Source organism: Piliocolobus tephrosceles, chromosome 13, assembly GCF_002776525.5.
Source record: "Piliocolobus tephrosceles isolate RC106 chromosome 13, ASM277652v3, whole genome shotgun sequence".
NCBI classification, from domain to species: domain Eukaryota; kingdom Metazoa; phylum Chordata; class Mammalia; order Primates; family Cercopithecidae; genus Piliocolobus; species Piliocolobus tephrosceles.
In genome coordinates this window covers 83,645,212-83,663,066 of record NC_045446.1, presented here as the reverse complement: position 1 = coordinate 83,663,066, position 17,855 = coordinate 83,645,212, and the positions used below count along the sequence as shown (strand labels likewise).

The following is a 17,855-nucleotide window of genomic DNA, read 5'->3' as shown; positions in this document are numbered from 1 at the left end:
CCAGAAATTAGAGGATAGAACATAACCATACCTGGTTTGGATTTGGGCAAAGGTCGTTTGAAGAGGTTAACTGTGCCGAGGTCGCCTATATCTGGAGCCTGTTTTTGTATTGAAACCTATATGACAACAAAAACAAAAAGGGTTAACAAATTAACTTCAGGCTATTCATAAGAAATTACTTGAAAAATATTTTGACAAATACCTTGATATATGCAGACCCCTCTAAATCACTAGGAATTTGGACATCAAGAGGACAGTAATCTTCAGGTATCTTTTTATCCAGATCAAGATCTGTATTCTTTATGACTTCAAATGTACCATGATGAGGAAAGAGAGATCCTAATGTTGTATTAAAAACAGGAAAATAAAAAACAGTTAACATATTATTCTGACACACATTATTAAGTATATAATACTTGACATTCACATCACTGAATCACAAAGTTAAGTTCCCACTAAAAAACATGTTTTGGGGGAAAGGGTGAGGAGTGGTGAGGAAAGGAAAGAAAGATAACAGTGTTGGGGGGGTAAGTTATTTACCTTAAAAAAAAAACACTTCTTAGTCTAATGACATCATTACAATAAGAATTCCACAGAAAATCCAAATTGTTTTATTCTAATGGAGTATTGATAAAAATGGTGTACTCACAGGGCGGGTGCAGTGGCTCACGCCTGTAATCCCAGCACTTTGGGAGGCAGAGGTGGGCGGATCACCTGAGGTCAGGAGTTCAAGACCAGCCATGACCAACATGGAGAAATCCCGCCTCTACTAAAAATACAAAATTAGCCAGGTGCGGTGGCACATGCCTGTAATCCCAGCTATTCGGGAGGCTAAGGCAGGAGAATCGCTTGAACCTGGGAGACGGAGGTTGCGGTGAGCTGAGATCGCACCATTGCACTCCAGCCTGGGCAACAAGAGCGAAACTCTGTCTCAAAAAAAAGAAAAAGAAAAAAAAAAAGGGTGTACTCCTAGAAAACAATTCCTCAGATTGAAACTTTGGGGATGAAATACTTCTGGAGCTTAGCCTCTCTACTAAGGTTTCAACTAAGTGCTCTGCATCCAACAAACAGAAAGACAGGATAGTGCACATAGCAACTTTTTTCCAACCAGTTTCCTAGATTTTTTACTTTATTTTTTATTATCTTTTTAGAGACAGGGTCTCCCTCTGTCTCCCAGACTGCAGTGTGGTGGTGCAATCACAGCTCACTGTAGCCTCAAACTCCTAGGATTTAACAATCCTACCACTTCAGCCTCCGAGGTAACTAGGACTGCAGGTACATGCCATCACACCCAGCTAATTTTAAATTTTTTTTTTTTTTTTTTTTTTTTTTTTTTTAGAGATAGGGTCTGTGTTGTCTAGTCTGGTCTTGAACTCCTGGGCTCAAGCAATCCTCCCACTTTGGCCTGCCCAAGTGCTGAGATTACAGGCGTGAGCCACTGTGCCCAGCCCAGTTCCTAGATTTTATGTGATGTGTTTTTGTGTAGTTCAGAAATTTGGGTGAGTTGTTCTGGGCCAATGAATTATGTAAGAAATAGATGGTTCAGTGTAACTGGTTTTATAACAAAGGAAGATGCTAAAGATTTTCTTGCAATTAAAAACAATGTGATCGAATCCTTTCATAATCATGAGTGACTACCCCAAAGAAAGAATTAAAGTTCCTATACACAGATTATTTGTGGAAAAGAAAATATCCAAAACGAGAAAGCACTGCTTCTACAGACCAACTATTAAAATTTTTAAATGGTCTTGTCATCTTTAATTCATCTTTATAATGAGATTTAAGCTTCAGGATTCAAAATACCCCAATTAATAATAGTGTTGAAGCATGTCATTCCTCCAGTATTTGACTTAACCACCTTACCTAACCTTTTTTTAATTTTAGGATAATGATAGCAAATGAATCTTTCAGATATCACTCTACCATTATCTCAACTATCAAAGCCAAGACTCCTTGCCTCCTCCCCTGATATTCACAGCTTTTACCCCATTGAGCTATGAAGTTTTTCCATATAGCCAGTCCCTCTGATTGCCTCAGCAGCTTATAAAACATTGCCATTATTACCCTGTAAAACCTACTATTTGCTATAGCTCAACAACTAAGAATTTATATCAAAAAATATGAAGTCAACATCATCAAACTTTAGTATGCCCCCAAAAGTTGCATGCCCTAAGTTAGTGTTGTAGCCCTAGTTTGATGGGAAAAAGGAAAGCAAACGTTTCTGCCACCCTCTCTCTTCACTCAGGACATAAAAACAGCTTGGCAGATTTATGAGAAAAGAACAGTAAAGAATAGAAAGTTTCTTTCCTCCTTTCATGTCCAGTTTTTTTGTTTGTTTGTTTAATTCTCAGAAGAACACTTGCATCAGGTCCAGTTTTTTTGTTTGTTTTTTGAGACAAGGTCAGGCTGGAATGCAGTGCTGCAATCTCAGCTCACTGCAGCCTCAACCTCCTGGGCTCAAGGGATCATCCTGCCTCAGCCTCCTGAGTAGCTGGGACTAACAGGCATGCAACACCACGCCCAGCTGATTTTTGTATTTTTTGTAGAGACAAAGTTTTGCCATGTTGCCCAGGCTGGTATCGAATTCCTGAGCTCAAGCAATCTGCCCACCTCAGCCTCCCAAAGTGCTAGGATTACAGGTGTGAGCCACCACACCTGGCCATGTTCAGTTTTTAAGGGTTACAGGTAAGGCCTTGATTGAGGAGTGTAGTTCTACCTCATTTCTAACAAAAAAGTCAATTATGCTTAAAGGTGTGCCAGCATATAAACCCCATCTTTGAACTTTCTGTTAAGTGTACCTACAAGGTTTTGAAATAGAAACTGGACTATTTATTATAAGGCTCTAGTAAGAGTGGTTTTGGCTTAAATGAACAGAAATTTTGAAACATTACACATAGCTGAGAAATAATATATTATAGAAGGATGTTTAACATTATACTTACACAGAAAGCATAGTTTTTTGTTTGTTTGTTTTTGAGATGGAGTCTCGCTCTGTCACCCAGGCTGGAGTGCAATGGTGCGATCTTGGATCATTGCAACCTCCACCTCCTGGGTTCAAGCAATTCTCATGCCTCAACCTCCCAAGTAGCTAGGATTACAGGTGCATGTTACCACGCCTGGCTAATTTTTTGCATTTTTGGTAGAGATGGAGTTTTACCATGTTGTCTGGGCTCATCTTGAACTCCTGGCCTCAAGTGATCCACGCGCCTTGGCCTTCCAAAGTGCTAGGATTACAGGCATGAGCCACCGCGCCTGGCCAGAAAGTATAGTTTTTAATAATATTCATACCTGCACTTCTGTAGCTCAGATCTCCAAGAATTTTATCTCCAACTTTTCGAAGTTTCCAGTGTTGCCGTAATCGCAAAAGCTCAGAATTGAAGTCTCTTTGTAGCTTGTTTTCTTGGTTTTCAGTAACTGATTTAGTCAGTCTTTCTGCCCCCTTCAATAGGATTTGTGCTGCTCCAGCAAGTGACTTCTTTTTAGATATCAACTGCAACGTCTGAGGATTCTATCAAAAACAACGCAAACATGCAGTTCTGCAGGATTTTTAAATGACTCTAAAATTACATATTTTATCAATAATAAAATGAAGTTAAAGAAGAGCAAAAAAGAGGGGCAAGTACACATAACAGTGGTTTTTATAAAATAACCTTAACCTATTTCTTTGTTCAACTCACCCAAAGCTTTACTTATGTTAAGTCAAAAACACTACAATGGCCTCTAGCCAGAACTTACCATTGCATCAACTTTGTCCAGCCTGTTAGGGTCCCCTCCTAATGTACTGCCATTTCTCTCCTTATATATTGCTACCCCCCATCCTGTACATACACATATAGAGTTATATATAACCTTTTTGGCACTCATTATACTTCTGATTAACATCTATAATCTCTGCTTCAATGTAACCTGCATTGGCAGAAACCGCTATATCTACAAACCCTAGAACAATGCCTGGCACATAATATTTGATTTAATGAATGAATGAATGACTGCAATGGGTATAACTGTAAAATTATCTTGTATTTTGTAGCTTACCATAGTTTGTATCTTACCATAAGCTATTAAAGTGCTTTTGGAATTAAGAATAAAATCACGAGGCATTAACTTTTTTCTTTTGAGATGGAGTCTTGTTCTGTCGCCCAGGCTAGAATGTAGTAGCACCATCTTGGCTCACCATAGCCTTGACCTACTGGCTCAAGTGATCCTCTCGCTTCAGCTTCCTGAGAAGCTGGGACTCCAGATGCGCAACACAAGCCTGGCTTTTTTTGTTTTGGTAGAGACAGGGTCTCGCTATGTTGCCTGGGATAGTCTCAAACTCCTGGCCTCCTGTTTTGGCTCCCCAAAATGTTGGAATTACAGGCACTAGCCACTGCGCCCTGCCATTGCTAATATTAAATGTACTTCACTGAATCCTAATTTTTTGGAAAACTGATCAGAAATCAAAATCTATGTATCATATATACATACATAAATACCCACCATTACCATAATTTGTGTATTTTACTAACCAGTTTAATAAAGTTTTCTGGTTGTATGAGAATCAAAAATCACATAAAAAGCTTCATAAAAATATCAAAATAATCTTTTGATCATATTGAGGAACGTAAATAAAAGAGTTCCTGGAGATCTTAAGAAATTCCTGGAGTCTCCTTTCTGGGAAAAGCACAGAATAGTAGAAAAGGCAGTGGGGTTATGAGTTAGGTGCTGGAGTTCTAGTCTTGGCTCTCTAACTACTGGCTTGACAGCAACTTGAAGATATTACAAATCTCTTTAAGCTTTAGTTTTCTCTCTGTAAAATGAAGAAAGCCGATTTAGGGAACTCTATTAGTCCCTCAGCACAATGTTTCTAGATTCTGAAACTATTACTATGTGAGTAATTCTATTCCATTAATTGTATTTACAAATGGGTTCTAACAGTCATTACTTCCTCTCCATGACTAATTTGGTTATGGTCCTGACACTTGTTTTCCTTAAGGACCCAAGCAGCCTCAATGATTTCAGACTATTCACCAACTCCTCTTTCTGCTGCTTCTCTTTCATCTTCAAATGTTCAAAAATTGAATATATTGTTTATGAAATATCAGCAATTCTACCCAGCTCTCAATATGCTCCATAATTTGGCCTAACCTTTCTAATCCATCCCCTAAAAAAAAAGAAGGATTAGATGGAAAAACAGGGACTTAGAGAAAATAACTTCTTAATTTAAGGTCACACAGTTAATGAAGGCAGAGGCAGGACTTGAATCCAGGTCTACCTGATTCCAAAGCCATTATATCATCACATTTTTGTGTAATATATCACAGACCAAGGATCCAGGCTATAAGAATTTGTTAAGATTTGGTAACTTTTAAAGTATTACTTCTTTTTTTTTTTTTTGAAACGGAGTCTCCCTCTGTTGCCCAGGCTGGAGCGCAGTGGCACAATCTCGGCTCACTGCAACCTCCGCCTCCCGGGTTCAAGCAAGCAATTCTCCAGCCTCCGCCTCCTGAGTAGCTGGGGCTACAGGTGCCCGCCATCATGCCTGGCTAAATTTTGTTATTTTTAGTAGAGACAAGGTTTCACGGTTTTAGCCAGGATGGTCTCGATCTCCTGACCTCATGATCTGCCCACCTCAGCTTCCCAAAGTGCTGGGATTACTGGTATGAGTCACCGCGCCTGGCCTTAAAAGTATTACATTCTTAACGAACCTTAACTCTTCCAAGAATCATAGGTATATAACACAAAAATAAAGGAAATGCAGTTGTATGGTTTTGTTTTAGACCAGTTAGTCTTTAAATCTTCATCTGGACTTAATTTTGCAAGAAAGGAAAATAGAACAATACACACAAAGCCAAAAAAGCGTCCTGGGATTTAAAAAATAAAATTTTATTATTCAATTAAAGTCCACAAATACCTGTTTTGGAGGAAGTGCATCCTGAGAGACAGGATCAAGAGTCATAAATTTTTTATCCCTAACAATACTGAGAACGTCATAGAGAACACACATCTCTGTCAGGGCACTTCTCAAATTGTTCCTCACTGAGTCCCAAGGCCAAAGGGAAGGTTGAAATTTTACTACTCCTAAAGAGAGAGAGAGAGAAAAAAAGAAATACAGAAGTATTCATTACATTGAATGGCAGACAGCTCACTTAGTTTTAAAAAGTACTGAAAGGAGAAATAATGAATTTAATTTCAAATTGTTCTCTTATTTATCCCATCCCCTCCACCCTTTCTTATATCTTCGTTAACATTCACATTAGCATTCCTACAATCGCAAAATGAATGACATCTATTTTCACAGGTTAAATTTATCATTACAACATTATAGACTCAAGTATCTTTCCAAATTCATGTAAACCTTTTTAATAATCTTCTTATAGTTTTTAGAACTTGAATTTACAATTGTACACAATTTCCAAAATACAGAAAGGTACAAAACGAAAATGACCTGTAATGCCAGCCACTATTAGCATATCTTCCTTTTAACCATTAAAAAAAGTATTGTTATTAAATACATGAACATTCACCATAAAGAGTTCACACGATAAAGAATTAGAGGGTAAAAAGTGAAAGTTTTCCTTCATTCCCCACCCCTGATTCTCTCCCCTCCTGAGAGGTAACCACTATTAACAGACGGGGCATACCCTTTCAAAGGTTTTTCTATGCACTTACATACATCTATTTCCAATCTTCTATTACTTGCTTTTTGCCCTGCCCCCACTTAATATTTCCTAGAGACACTTCCATGTTAGCACTTGTAAGTCTACCTAATTCTTTTAACACTGTATGATATTCTGGAACATGGATGTATGGTATGTTTAACCATTTGTATTTAATGGACATGTAGATTGCTTCCAACAGGTAGACTGCTCCCAACAACGCCAGCAGTGGTAAACACCTTGAATATATACCCTGTATACGTGCACCTTTTTCTGCAGCTTCAATTTTTAGCCGTGGTAATAGAGAATCAAAGGAGATACACATTTAAAAGTTTCGGCTGGGCGCAGTGGCTCAGGCCTGTAATCCCAGCGCTCTGGGAGGCTGAGGCAGGGCGGATCACCTGAGATCATGTCTTTAAGACCAGCCTGGCCAACATGGTGAAACCTTCTCTCTACTAAAAATACAAAAATTAGCCGGGCACGGTGCCGCGTGCCTATAGTCCCAGATACTAGGGAAGCTGAGGTGAAGAATCGTTGGAATCCAGGAGGCAGGGGTTGCAATGAGCCGAGATCGCACCACGGCACTCCAGTCGGCAGCAGAGCAAGACTCCGTCTCAAAAAAAACAAAACAAACAAACAAAAGTTAAAATTAAATTTTGGCACATACTAAACTGCCAATTGTCTTTCAAAATCACTACCAGTTCACATTCCTAACTGTGAATATTAACAATCTTTTCAATTTCTGCCAATTTTGTGCATGGAAAGAGTATCTTAATCATGTTTTAATTTCCCAGTCCCTACTAATGAGATTGAGTCTATGTTTTGTTTATTGGTATCTGAAGTCTCTCCTCTATGAGCTGTTTATATCTTTGGTCCATTTTTCCAAAGTGTCATCATTTTCTTTTCAGTTTGAAGGGACTTTTTGAATACAGAAGATATCAACTAAATTTGTGTTATATGGGTAGAACTTCTCCCAGTCTGTCATTTATCTTTTTACTTTGCTTATGGCATCTTTTCCCATTATTTTTAAATTGTATGTAAGTAATATATCTATCGTCTGTAAGGTAGGTGGGTGAGTGTGTGGTTGTGTGTGTGGGTGTTAGGGTCTTGTTCTGTTACCCAGGCTGGAGTGCAGTGGCACAATCATAGCTCACTGCAGCCTTGATCTCACTGGCTCAATCCATCCTCCTCCTTCAGCCTCCCCAGTAGCTGGGACCACAGACGTGCACCACCATGCCCAGCAAATGTTTTTTAATTTGTAGAGACAGGAGCTCCCTATGTTGCTCAGGCTGGTCTTGAACTCCTGGGCTCCAGCGATCCTTCTATTTTGTACTCCCAAAATGTTGGGACTACAGGTGTGAGCCACCATGCCTGTCTCGTTATTTCCTAAATTAAGAAGATCTATCCTACTCCCAGATAATCCAACTATTCTTTCATTATTTAACACTTTGTTTTGCTTTCTTCATTTGGCACCTCAATCCTCAAAAATTATTGTGGAAATAATTTTTGTGTGAGGTATAAAGTCGTATTTACATTTTTTCGCAAATGGACTCCTAATAATCCTAACAGCACTGCCCTGAAAAAACATCTTTAAATTCCCATTTACACCGGGTCTGCTGCATAATTAAATTAAGAATTGTGATTTTTTTTCTCTCCCAAAAATCCTTGACAATAATGAGAATCTGAAACCCACTCATTGTTTCTTCACTTTCCTCCTAACCAGCCTCCTTCCTTCCAGTTTTGCTTTCCCTATAATTCACTTACTGGAAAGCATCTAGGGTAACCTTTAACAAAATCATGTCTCTACTTATCCTGCGAAAGTTTGCAGTGGTCTAAACACTGGTCAAACGCTTATCCTGGCCTACGGGGCTCTACATGATCTGGACCCGCCTACCTTTTGGACCTCGTCACACATTCCAGTCAACACTGACCTCTTTTCTGTAGGTGCTACTATCATCATCCACACCGCACAAGGATGCAAAGTAACTCGCCAAAGGTCACGCAGCCGGCAAGGGGCAGAGCCCCGATCTAAGACTCTTAGCCACTAAGTGGGCCACATTAAAGGCCTTCTACGGAGAAGCATTCATTTAAACATTTCACCGTTTGACAGTGTCTCAAACGCTACCACTCAAGGAGACCCGCAGGAGTACTGCGTAAAGTCATGTCCTAACTTGTCCGGCAGCAACAAAAAGATGACGACCGGTATCCTTACGCTTCCACTCGTGGGACACTCAAAAGTTCTCGCATGCACAGGATCTCCCCCATCGAGGAAGAGGCCGAGGGCAGCCACCCGGGTCTGCTGGGACCCAGACCGGAGGACTCGGGCAGCGGATGCAGGCCTTACCTTCCTCGTCGTCCTGGTCTGCGCTGGACCCGGCGCCCGGCCAGTCCTGCGCGTCGCCCTCGGTCCCCGCCGCCTCCTCCTCCTCGGAGCCCGAACCCTGGCTGAAGTCGATCCTCTGGGCTAGACGCGCCAGATTCTGCGACATGGACAGCGGCGGCAGGTACGTCTCGGTGCCATCGAGGCCCACCTCATGGACCTGCTTCTCGCAGGCCGATTCGATACTGATCCGCACTGCGCGCACCCCGGACATGCTGGCGGCGTCGGCCAGCGGTGGGAGGATACCCACACGAGCCAAAAAACGAGGTACGAAGAGGAGGCCTCCCAGCGAAGAGCCGGGAACCCAGCACCCCGGAGCCGCGGTGCCTCAGAAGGCCCTCGGGAAACCGAAAGCAACCCTCAGGCTGGAAACAAAAAAGCTGGCCTAGCAACTTTCCCAGAACGCACTGCAAGCTCCCCTCCGGGAGTCTTTCGGAGCGAAACTGGGCAGGCGCGGAAGCTCCTGGACTCCCGAGAGCGCTTCCGGTGAATCGCAATGCAGACTGGGGTAAACTTCCCGGCCCATAAGAGGCGTGGCCGGCAGCGGGAGGCAAAGACCGGTTCGGGAGCCCAGAGTGGCTCTCTGCTTTTAAGCCTGCGTTTGTTTAAAAAGCGGATGAGGAAAGAAAGCTGCAGAGGCGAAAAGAGTCAAAGAAAAAGAAATTAATGGATCCTTGCATCTTAGCAATGAGAGTCCTGTTGAGAGAACTGAGATCTGGTGGCGCGCGCCTGTGGTCCCGGCTACGCGGGTGGCTGAGGCAGGAGGATCGCTTGAGCCCAGGAGATGCAGGCTGCAGTAAGCCGAGATCTCACCACTGCACTCCAGCCTAGGCAACAGAGTGGGATCCCTTCTCAAAACGAAAGTTTTTTTAAATTAGTAAGAAACTTTTTAAAGAAACACTATCTGAAGAGTTAGAAATTAAGGGCATGGCTTGGGGGAAACAATCGTGCTTATCACCACTTAAAATGATACTAATTATTTGGTTTCATGTTAGTTATAACTCTATGACAGCCAATATTTGCAGCAGACATAATAGGCTCTGGCATGTAATAAGTACTTAATATTTATTTTATGCCCGAGTAACAATAAATAATGTTGATCTCACTTTTTTATTAGTGATGGGGTCCCGCTGTGTTTCCCAGGTTGAGTGCAGTGGTTATTCACAAGTGCTATCAGCACACTACAGCCTGGAGCTCCTGGGCTCAAACGATGCTCCTGCCTTAGCCTCCTGAGTAGCTGGGACTATAGGAGTGTGTCACCATGCCTGGCCTACAAATAATATTTAAAAGATTAAGAAGAAGTGGTATAACCTCAGTCTTTGGGTCTCCAAGAACGGATTTCATTAGTAGGAAATCCACAGAAAAAGATGGATTATCTTATATTACAAACCTCAATATTTCATTTAAGGAATTATATATACCGTTTATCGTGAGTGTTGACCAGGTTTTGTTGTGACCAAGATGTATCTAGGTTTTGAACTACTTTCCTAAGGTATTTAGGGAAATACAGTTGCCCTGGTGTTAGTCCCTGCTGAAGAAGAAAGCAGATGGCCATGTGTGGAGGGGGTTGAATTTTCATGAGAAAATTCACTGAAACCTCCACCTCCTAGGTTCAAGTGATTCTCCTGCCTTAGCCTCCTGAGTAGCTGGGACTACAGGTGCACACCACCACAACTGATTAATTTTTGTATTTTTAGTCGAGACAGGGTCTCACCTTGCTGGCCAGGCTGATTTCAAACTCCTGAGTTCAGTCGATCCGCCTGCCTTGGCTTCCCAAAGTGCAGGGATTACAGGCGTGAGATACTGTGCCCGGCCTGTAAAGTATTATTAATAGGATAGTGACGTACTTTATCCTTCATCATACTAGTGTCAAGCACCATGACTGTTTAACACAAATATATTTCTGATATTCTATGCAATATCTTCTCTCCTTGGAGCAATATATTTCTCTCCTTGGAGAGAAGATACCCACCAGGAAAGCCAGAACTACTGGAAAGGGGCATGAGACCACATATTCAACAAGCATTTTTTAAAATAATCTATTAGCATAGTCCTAAGCCCATTGCAAAAAGAGATTTGCTTTATGGGCAACAGTTAATGATAGTAGTGCCAATACATGAAAACTAAGGACAAAAAGAAAGAAGTTTAATGGGAGCTTATAAAGGAAAATCTTCCCCATGTATTAACATTTGCTAATATTAAGCATTTGTTTAGATACAGCCCTGGTTTGGAGACTTGGGTTTTAGCCACCTACATCAGATGTTATCTTGTTCTAGACCTGTCATTGACTTATTTTGAAACAGAGATCACCTTCTGGGGAAACAGTCCCTCAGGAGATGGAGCCCTCTTCAGATGAGAAAAGTGGATCCAGGAGTCTATTCCAGTTTTTGTTTTTTGTTTTTTTGAGATGGAGTCTCATTCTGTCATCCAGGCTGGAGTGCAGTGATGCAATCTCAGCTCACTGCAGCCTGTGCCTCCTGGGTTCAAGTAATTCTGCTTCAGCATCCCCAGTAGCTGGGATTACAGGCCAGCGCCCACCACCACACCCGGCTAATTTTTGTATTTTTAGTAGAGATGGGGTCGTGCCATGCTGCCCAGGCTGGTGAACTCCTGAGCTCAGGCAATCCATCCGCCTTGGCCTCCCAAAGTGCTGGAATTACAGTCGTGAGCCACCACACCCAGCCAGAAGTCTGTTCCTTCTAATATAATAGCAAAAGGGTTACTAAGAAGCACTTGGTAAGAGCCCTTCTACTTGGTTGGAGAGAGTCCTTTAAAGGATGTTATTTCCAGTAGATACAATCTCCTGAATGAAAATTGTGGGTCTTGAATTTTTCATATCCCTGGAGCCCACTAGGAAATAATCTTTCACTAGGTAATAATTTTAGTTAATTGTCTCATAAAGTTAGAACAACAAAGGAGTATGTCTACCCTTACAGTTAAGGAGTTACCATTTCCTGGGACAGATTCATAGGTATGTGAATTATTATTTCAAATGGGTACAACTGATGTTTTCTAAAGGGGTTGATCTTGGGTTAAGCAAAGCCAAATGGCCTTGGGATCTTAAAAATTTGTGTTATTGGCTGGGCACAGTGGCTCAAGCCTGTAATCCCGGCACTCTGGGAGGCCAAAGCGGGCGGGTCACAAGGTCAGGAGTTTGAGACCAGCCTGGCCAATGTGTGAAACTCCTTCTCTACTAAAAATACAAAAATTAGCCGGGTGTAGTAGTGGGCACCTATAGTCCCAGCCACTCAGGAGGCTGAGGCAGGAGAATCACTTGAACCCGAGAGGCGGAGGTTGCAGTGAGCCAAGATCACGCCACTGTATTCCAGCCTGGTGACAGAGACTCCGTCTCAAAAAAAAAAAAAAAAAAGACTTGTGTTATATTTTGTCAATTTAGTGTTTTCTTTTTGTAAGGACAGGATCTCACTATGTTGCCCAGGCTGGTCTGGAGCTCCCAGGCGCAAGACTGGAGCTCCTAGGCTCAAGCTATCTTCCTACCTCGGCCTCCCAAAGTGCTGGGATTACAGATATGAGCCACTGCGCCCAGCCCAGCTGAGTCTTAATTATTCCATATGTATGCCCCACCAATCCAGATAATTGGGAATGATAAACACAATTAAAGTGCTGGAGGATGGACCAAATTCTACATACTGACTGAATTCTGTCCAATAAAATGAGTACCTCAGTCTCTATTGAGTTCTAGAGGAACTCCCTGAGTTGGAATAATCTTTTCTATAAGAATTTTACTTACTGCTAAGGAGGTCGCTCTTTGGCATGGAAATGTTTCTACTCAATGAGAAAATGTGCAAATCACTAAAACTTGTATCCTTGTGACTGTGTCAGCTGAACAAAATCTAATTGCTATACTTACAAGGGGTCTTCAAGTAAAGGAAAATATCCTTGGGAACTGTGTAAAAGGTTTCCCTGGATTACATTTTGGGCAGATAGGGCAGAAATTGTATACCTTATGAGTTATAGTCAGAAAGGGTTCCAAAAATATTGTTTTCCCCAAGCAACCATTTTATCAGGGCTCCAGTGAATTAGATCATGTACATAGGTTAAAAATGATTACTGTGAGGCTGGGTGCGGTGGCTCCTGCCTGTAATCCCAGCACTTTTGGAGGCTAAGGTGGACGGATCACTTGAGCCCAGGAGTTCAAGACCAACCTGGGCAACATGGTGAAACCCCATCTCTACAAAAAATACAAAAATTAGCTGGGCATGGTGGCATGCTCCTGTGGTCCCAACTATGCAGGAGGCTGAGGTGAGAGGATGACATGAGCCCAGGAGGCAGAGTTTGCAGTGAGCTGAGAATGCACCACTGTATTCTGGGTGGCAGAGCGAGACTTCTCTCCAAAAAAAAAAAAAAAAAAAAAAAAAAAAAAGAGGTTACTGTAATTCAACAGAGAGTATAGGCAAATTGTTTGGCCCATGCCATACCTTATCTTTGATAGAGTATGTTCCCCACTTTGTTTTCTGGTCTATCCAATGGGTTCCTGATTTTAACTTTTTTTTTTTTTTTTTAAGAGACAGGGTCATTCTCTGTTGTCCAGACTGGAGTAGAGTGGCACAGTTACAACTCACTGCAGCTGGTGTCAAACTCCTGGCCTCAAAGGATACTCCCATTTAGGCCTCCCAAGGTTCTGGGATTATAGGCATACGCCACCACAGCTAGCATATGTATTCTTTTAAAACAAAACAAGCCAGACACCCTGCAGTGGACTAAAGAAAATCAGTTAACATTGAAAGGGATTAAAAAGGGCCTTAGAGATGCCCCAGGGTGGGACCCCCAAGTTATATTCCATTTTCATTGTTTGTTTTTGAAAATCAAGGAAACGCCTTACACATTCTGACATAAAAACAGGGAGCCCAAAACAGACTTATAGGCTACTATAGTCAGCAACTGCACCTTTTTGCTAAAGCATTGCCTCCTTGCATGAGGGCAATAACTTTCCACTGCTTTGTTAGTAAGAGCCACCAGAGAAATAGTGATGGGAATTTCCTGTCACTTCTGCATTCTGTGAAAGCACTTCAAAACTGGCACCACACTCAACATTATTCTGTCATCAGACTACTTATGAAGTTCTTTTTTCTGGACCTCATATTACAATCTCTAGGTGCAGTAATCTAAACTCTGCCATTCTTCTGTGAGATGAGATGTTGCACAATTGCATAATCTTTATTTTTTCAAGGCAGAGTCTTGCTCTGTCACCCAGGCTGGAGTGATCTGGTTCCAGAAGCTCCCCCAACCAGGGAAGGGCCATGAGCTGGACAGAGGGGAGCCCCAGGTCACCCCTGATGGCCAGGGCCATGTGGGGAGCTCACAGCAACCCCTGCCCTGATGTTGGCCTGGGACTAGCAAGGACCTGGAGCTCCTGCCTCAGACTGCAGGGGACCTGGCTGGGGCTTCATGCTGCACAGAACTGGTGGGAGCTGGGAGCAGGCAGCAGCGCCCACCCCCACCCCAGGTGCAACTGCAGCTGCCCAAGTCAGGGCTGTGGACTCAGGCCTACCTGTGTTCTTGGGGGTCGGGAGCAGGCAGGCACCCCGCATGCCCCACACCCCCAGACCCAGGCCTCTCTGTACTCTTGGAGGCCTGGGAAGTACCCCAACCCCATGGTCTCAGAAGTGACTGCTCCTACTGCCTGGCTTCTCTCTGCTGTTGGCACCTGCTCTGATCTGAGAGCAACGTAGGGCCCAGCTGGGGTGCTGTCACAGCCCAGCCACGTGTGCACACACTAGGGGCAGTGCTGACATGCCAGCCCTCTGTTGCCTTGGCCCCTCCAGACTTTGGGCACCAACAAGCATAGTAGGGAAGCCGAGGTGGGCGCTGAGGGTGGTTCAGCACTGGCCTACAGGTGCCCCTTGGCTTGAGCAGCCTGGGCACCATGGACAGCGGCAGGAGGCAGACAGGCTTCTGGGCAGAAAAGGGTGGGTCCCCGGTGAGGCCCCACCTTCAGTCCAGGGAGGGCCTGAATGCTGGGGGCCAAACTGCCAGTCCTGGGAACCAGAGTGAAGACTTGTGGTGCCTTTTCTTGGCCCATCCATGGCTGCCCTTGGACCAATCAGTGCACACTTCTTCCCCTCTGAGGCCCATAAAAGCCCCAGGCTCAGCCAGAACAAAGCAGAGGACACAGAGATAACAGGACAACCTGCCTACAGAGAGGAACCACCAGCTCTAGGGCCTCCTCTCTGGTGAGAGCTACAGATGGTGAGACAGCCAGCTGTAGAGAGGAGCTACTCTCTCTGCTGAGAACTGAACAATTGCTGGGATGACCTGCTTTAGAAAGGAGCTACCCTCTCTGCTAGGAGCTGAACACTCATCAGGACACCCTGTCTATGGAAAGCAGCTGCCCACTGCAGGTCTTCTCTGAGCTCTTCTAATGCTCAGTGAAGCTCCTTTTCATCTTGCTTACCTTTCACTTGTCTGCATACCTCATTCTTCCTGATTGCAAGACAAGAACTTGGGACTCGTTGAAAGGCAAGACTTAAAGAGCTGTAACACAAACAGGGCTGAAACATGCCCCTTGCTCACCACATTGTGGGTGGAGAGAAGAAGAGCTGCCGCCCTTTGGAGAGGCCAGACCTGGAAACTCCCTGAGCCAGGGCTGTGACTCCCTCTTTGGGCCTGCGGTTCCTGATGTCTCCAAGCTTCCGGGCACCACTGCATTCCCTGGTGCCAGCTGGGGAAGCAGCTCGTGGTGCACCTGGTCCAGCCAGGATGTCTGACTGTGCAGTTGCTGGATCCCTTATTTGCTCAGACAGCCCTCACCTCTCCATGCCTGACTCACAGTCTTTCTTGGAGGCATGGGAGCAAAGCTCAAGCAAAGACACTACCAGCCACAGGTTTCCAGTCAGAAAAGTGACACCCCAAATATCCCATAACAAAACTCCTGGGCTTAAGCAATCCTCCCACTTGGGCCTTCCAAAGTGCTGGGCCTACTGGCATTAGCCACCATGTCCAGCCCTTTGTTTAATTTTCAAGTGTTCTGAAAGGGATGCTTTTTGTTTTTCATGCAAAGTTTTATATTTTGTAATTGTGTGGGAAACAGGCTGTTGTGCTAAGTCTCGGTGCTGGCCAAGGTTTATTCCATCTTGGCCAGCACCAGAAGTTCAAATTCATGTTTTTTTTTTTTTTTTTTTTGAGATGAGGTGTATTAGAGTTCTCTAGAGAGACAGAATAGGATAGATGTACACATGAAGGGGAGTTTTAAAATAGGATAGATGTATATATGAAGGGGAGTATTGACTCACACAATCACAAGGTGAAGTCCCAAAATAGCCCATCTGCAAGCTGAGGAGCAATGAAGTCAGTCTGACTCCCAAAACCTTGAAAGTAGGGAAGCCAACAGTACATCCTTCAGCCTGTGGCCAAAGGCCCGAGAGCACCTGGAAAACCACTGGTATAAGTCCAAGAGTCCAAAAGCTGAATAATTTGGAGTCTGATGTTTGAAGGCAGGAAGTACCCATCATGGGAGACAGATACAGCCTGGAAGACTCAGCAAGTCGGCTTCTCCCACCTTCTGCCTGCTTTTTTTTCTAGCTGCACTGGCAGTTGATTGGATGGTGCCCACCCACATTGAGGGTGAGTCTGCCTTTCCAGGCCACTGACTCAAATGTTAATCTCCTTTGGCAACACACTCACAGACACACTGAGGAACAGTACTTTGTATCTTTCAATCCAATCAAGTTGACAGTATCAACCATCACACAAGGTGTCACTCTGGTCACCCAGACTGGAGTGCAATGGCAGGATCTCAGCTCATTGCAGCCTCTGCCTCCTGGGCTCAAGTGATCCTCCAGCCAGAGCCTTCTAAGTAGCTGGGACTATAGGCGTGCACTACCACACCTGGCTATTTTTTTGTGTTTTAGGTAGAGACAGAGTTTCTCCATGTTGCCCAGGCTGATCTCGAACTCCTGGGTTCAACAGATCTGCCCACCTCAGCCTCCCAGAGTGCTGGGATTACAGTTGTGAGCCATTGTGCCTGGCCCATGTGTTCTTTAGTAAATTTCTCTTGTGTTTATGATATTCGATTTCCTCTAATGTGTTGTCAAAAGAAAAATTTTAGATACATTAAACGGAGCTTAATTGAGCAAAGAACAATTCTTGAATTGGGCAACTCCCAGAACAGAATAGGTCCAGAAGTGACTCCAGTGCTGCCAGATGGTTGGAGAGGATTTAAGGACAGAAAAAGGAAAGTGGCTTACACAAAATGGAAGGGAGGTATAGGAACAGTTGGATTGGTTACAGCTTAGCATTTGCCTTATTTGAAGGTGGTTCAAACAGTTGGCCACCTGTGAGTGGTTGGAGTATGGCTGCTGTGATTGGTTGAGACTTGGCTACTTATTACAAGAGTAGGTTACAGTCTGTGAACCCAAAATATCTGAGACAGGTCTCAGTCAATTTAGAAAGTTTAATTTTCCAAGGTTAAGGATGCCCTGTGACACAGCCTCAGGAGGTCCTGACGGCATGTGCCCAGGATGGTCAGAGCACATGTTGGTTTTACACATTTTAGGGAGACATGAGACCTCAATTAATCTGTGTAAGATATACATTGGCTCCGTCAGATAAGGCGGGACAACTCTATGTGGGGACATCCAGGTTAGAAGCAGATAAAGAGGTAAAAGGAAAAGGTTGCATTCTTTTGAGTCCTTGATCAGACTTCCACTTAATACACAATTTAGTTTGGCTCAGTGAATGTGCATATTGTTTTTACATAAACAGGAGGGCAGAGAAAGCAATCAGATATGCATTTGTCTCAGGTGAGCCTCAGAGGGATGACTTTGAGTTCTGTCTGTCCTTTGTCCACAAAGTACTATGGACAATTGTGAGGGAGG

At 43.6% G+C, this 17,855-nt stretch overlaps 1 protein-coding gene across 2 annotated transcripts in view; it reads right to left on the bottom strand.

Moving 5' to 3' along the window:
* Positions 1-9,513, bottom strand: part of MED17 (mediator complex subunit 17) — a 29,776-nt gene extending 20,263 nt beyond the window's left edge. For both annotated transcript variants that reach the window (XR_002731060.1, XM_023209167.2), the window contains exons 1-5: positions 8,983-9,513; positions 5,894-6,060; positions 3,289-3,508; positions 203-339; positions 32-116 (exon numbers count right to left, since the gene is read on the bottom strand). Coding sequence is in view for 1 of the 2 variants with exons in the window: in XM_023209167.2 (XP_023064935.1) it covers positions 32-116; positions 203-339; positions 3,289-3,508; positions 5,894-6,060; positions 8,983-9,232 (859 nt within the window). In the remaining variant the exon portion in view is untranslated. The remainder of the gene's footprint in view (positions 1-31; positions 117-202; positions 340-3,288; positions 3,509-5,893; positions 6,061-8,982) is intronic.
* Positions 9,514-17,855: the final 8,342 nt, after the last annotated feature.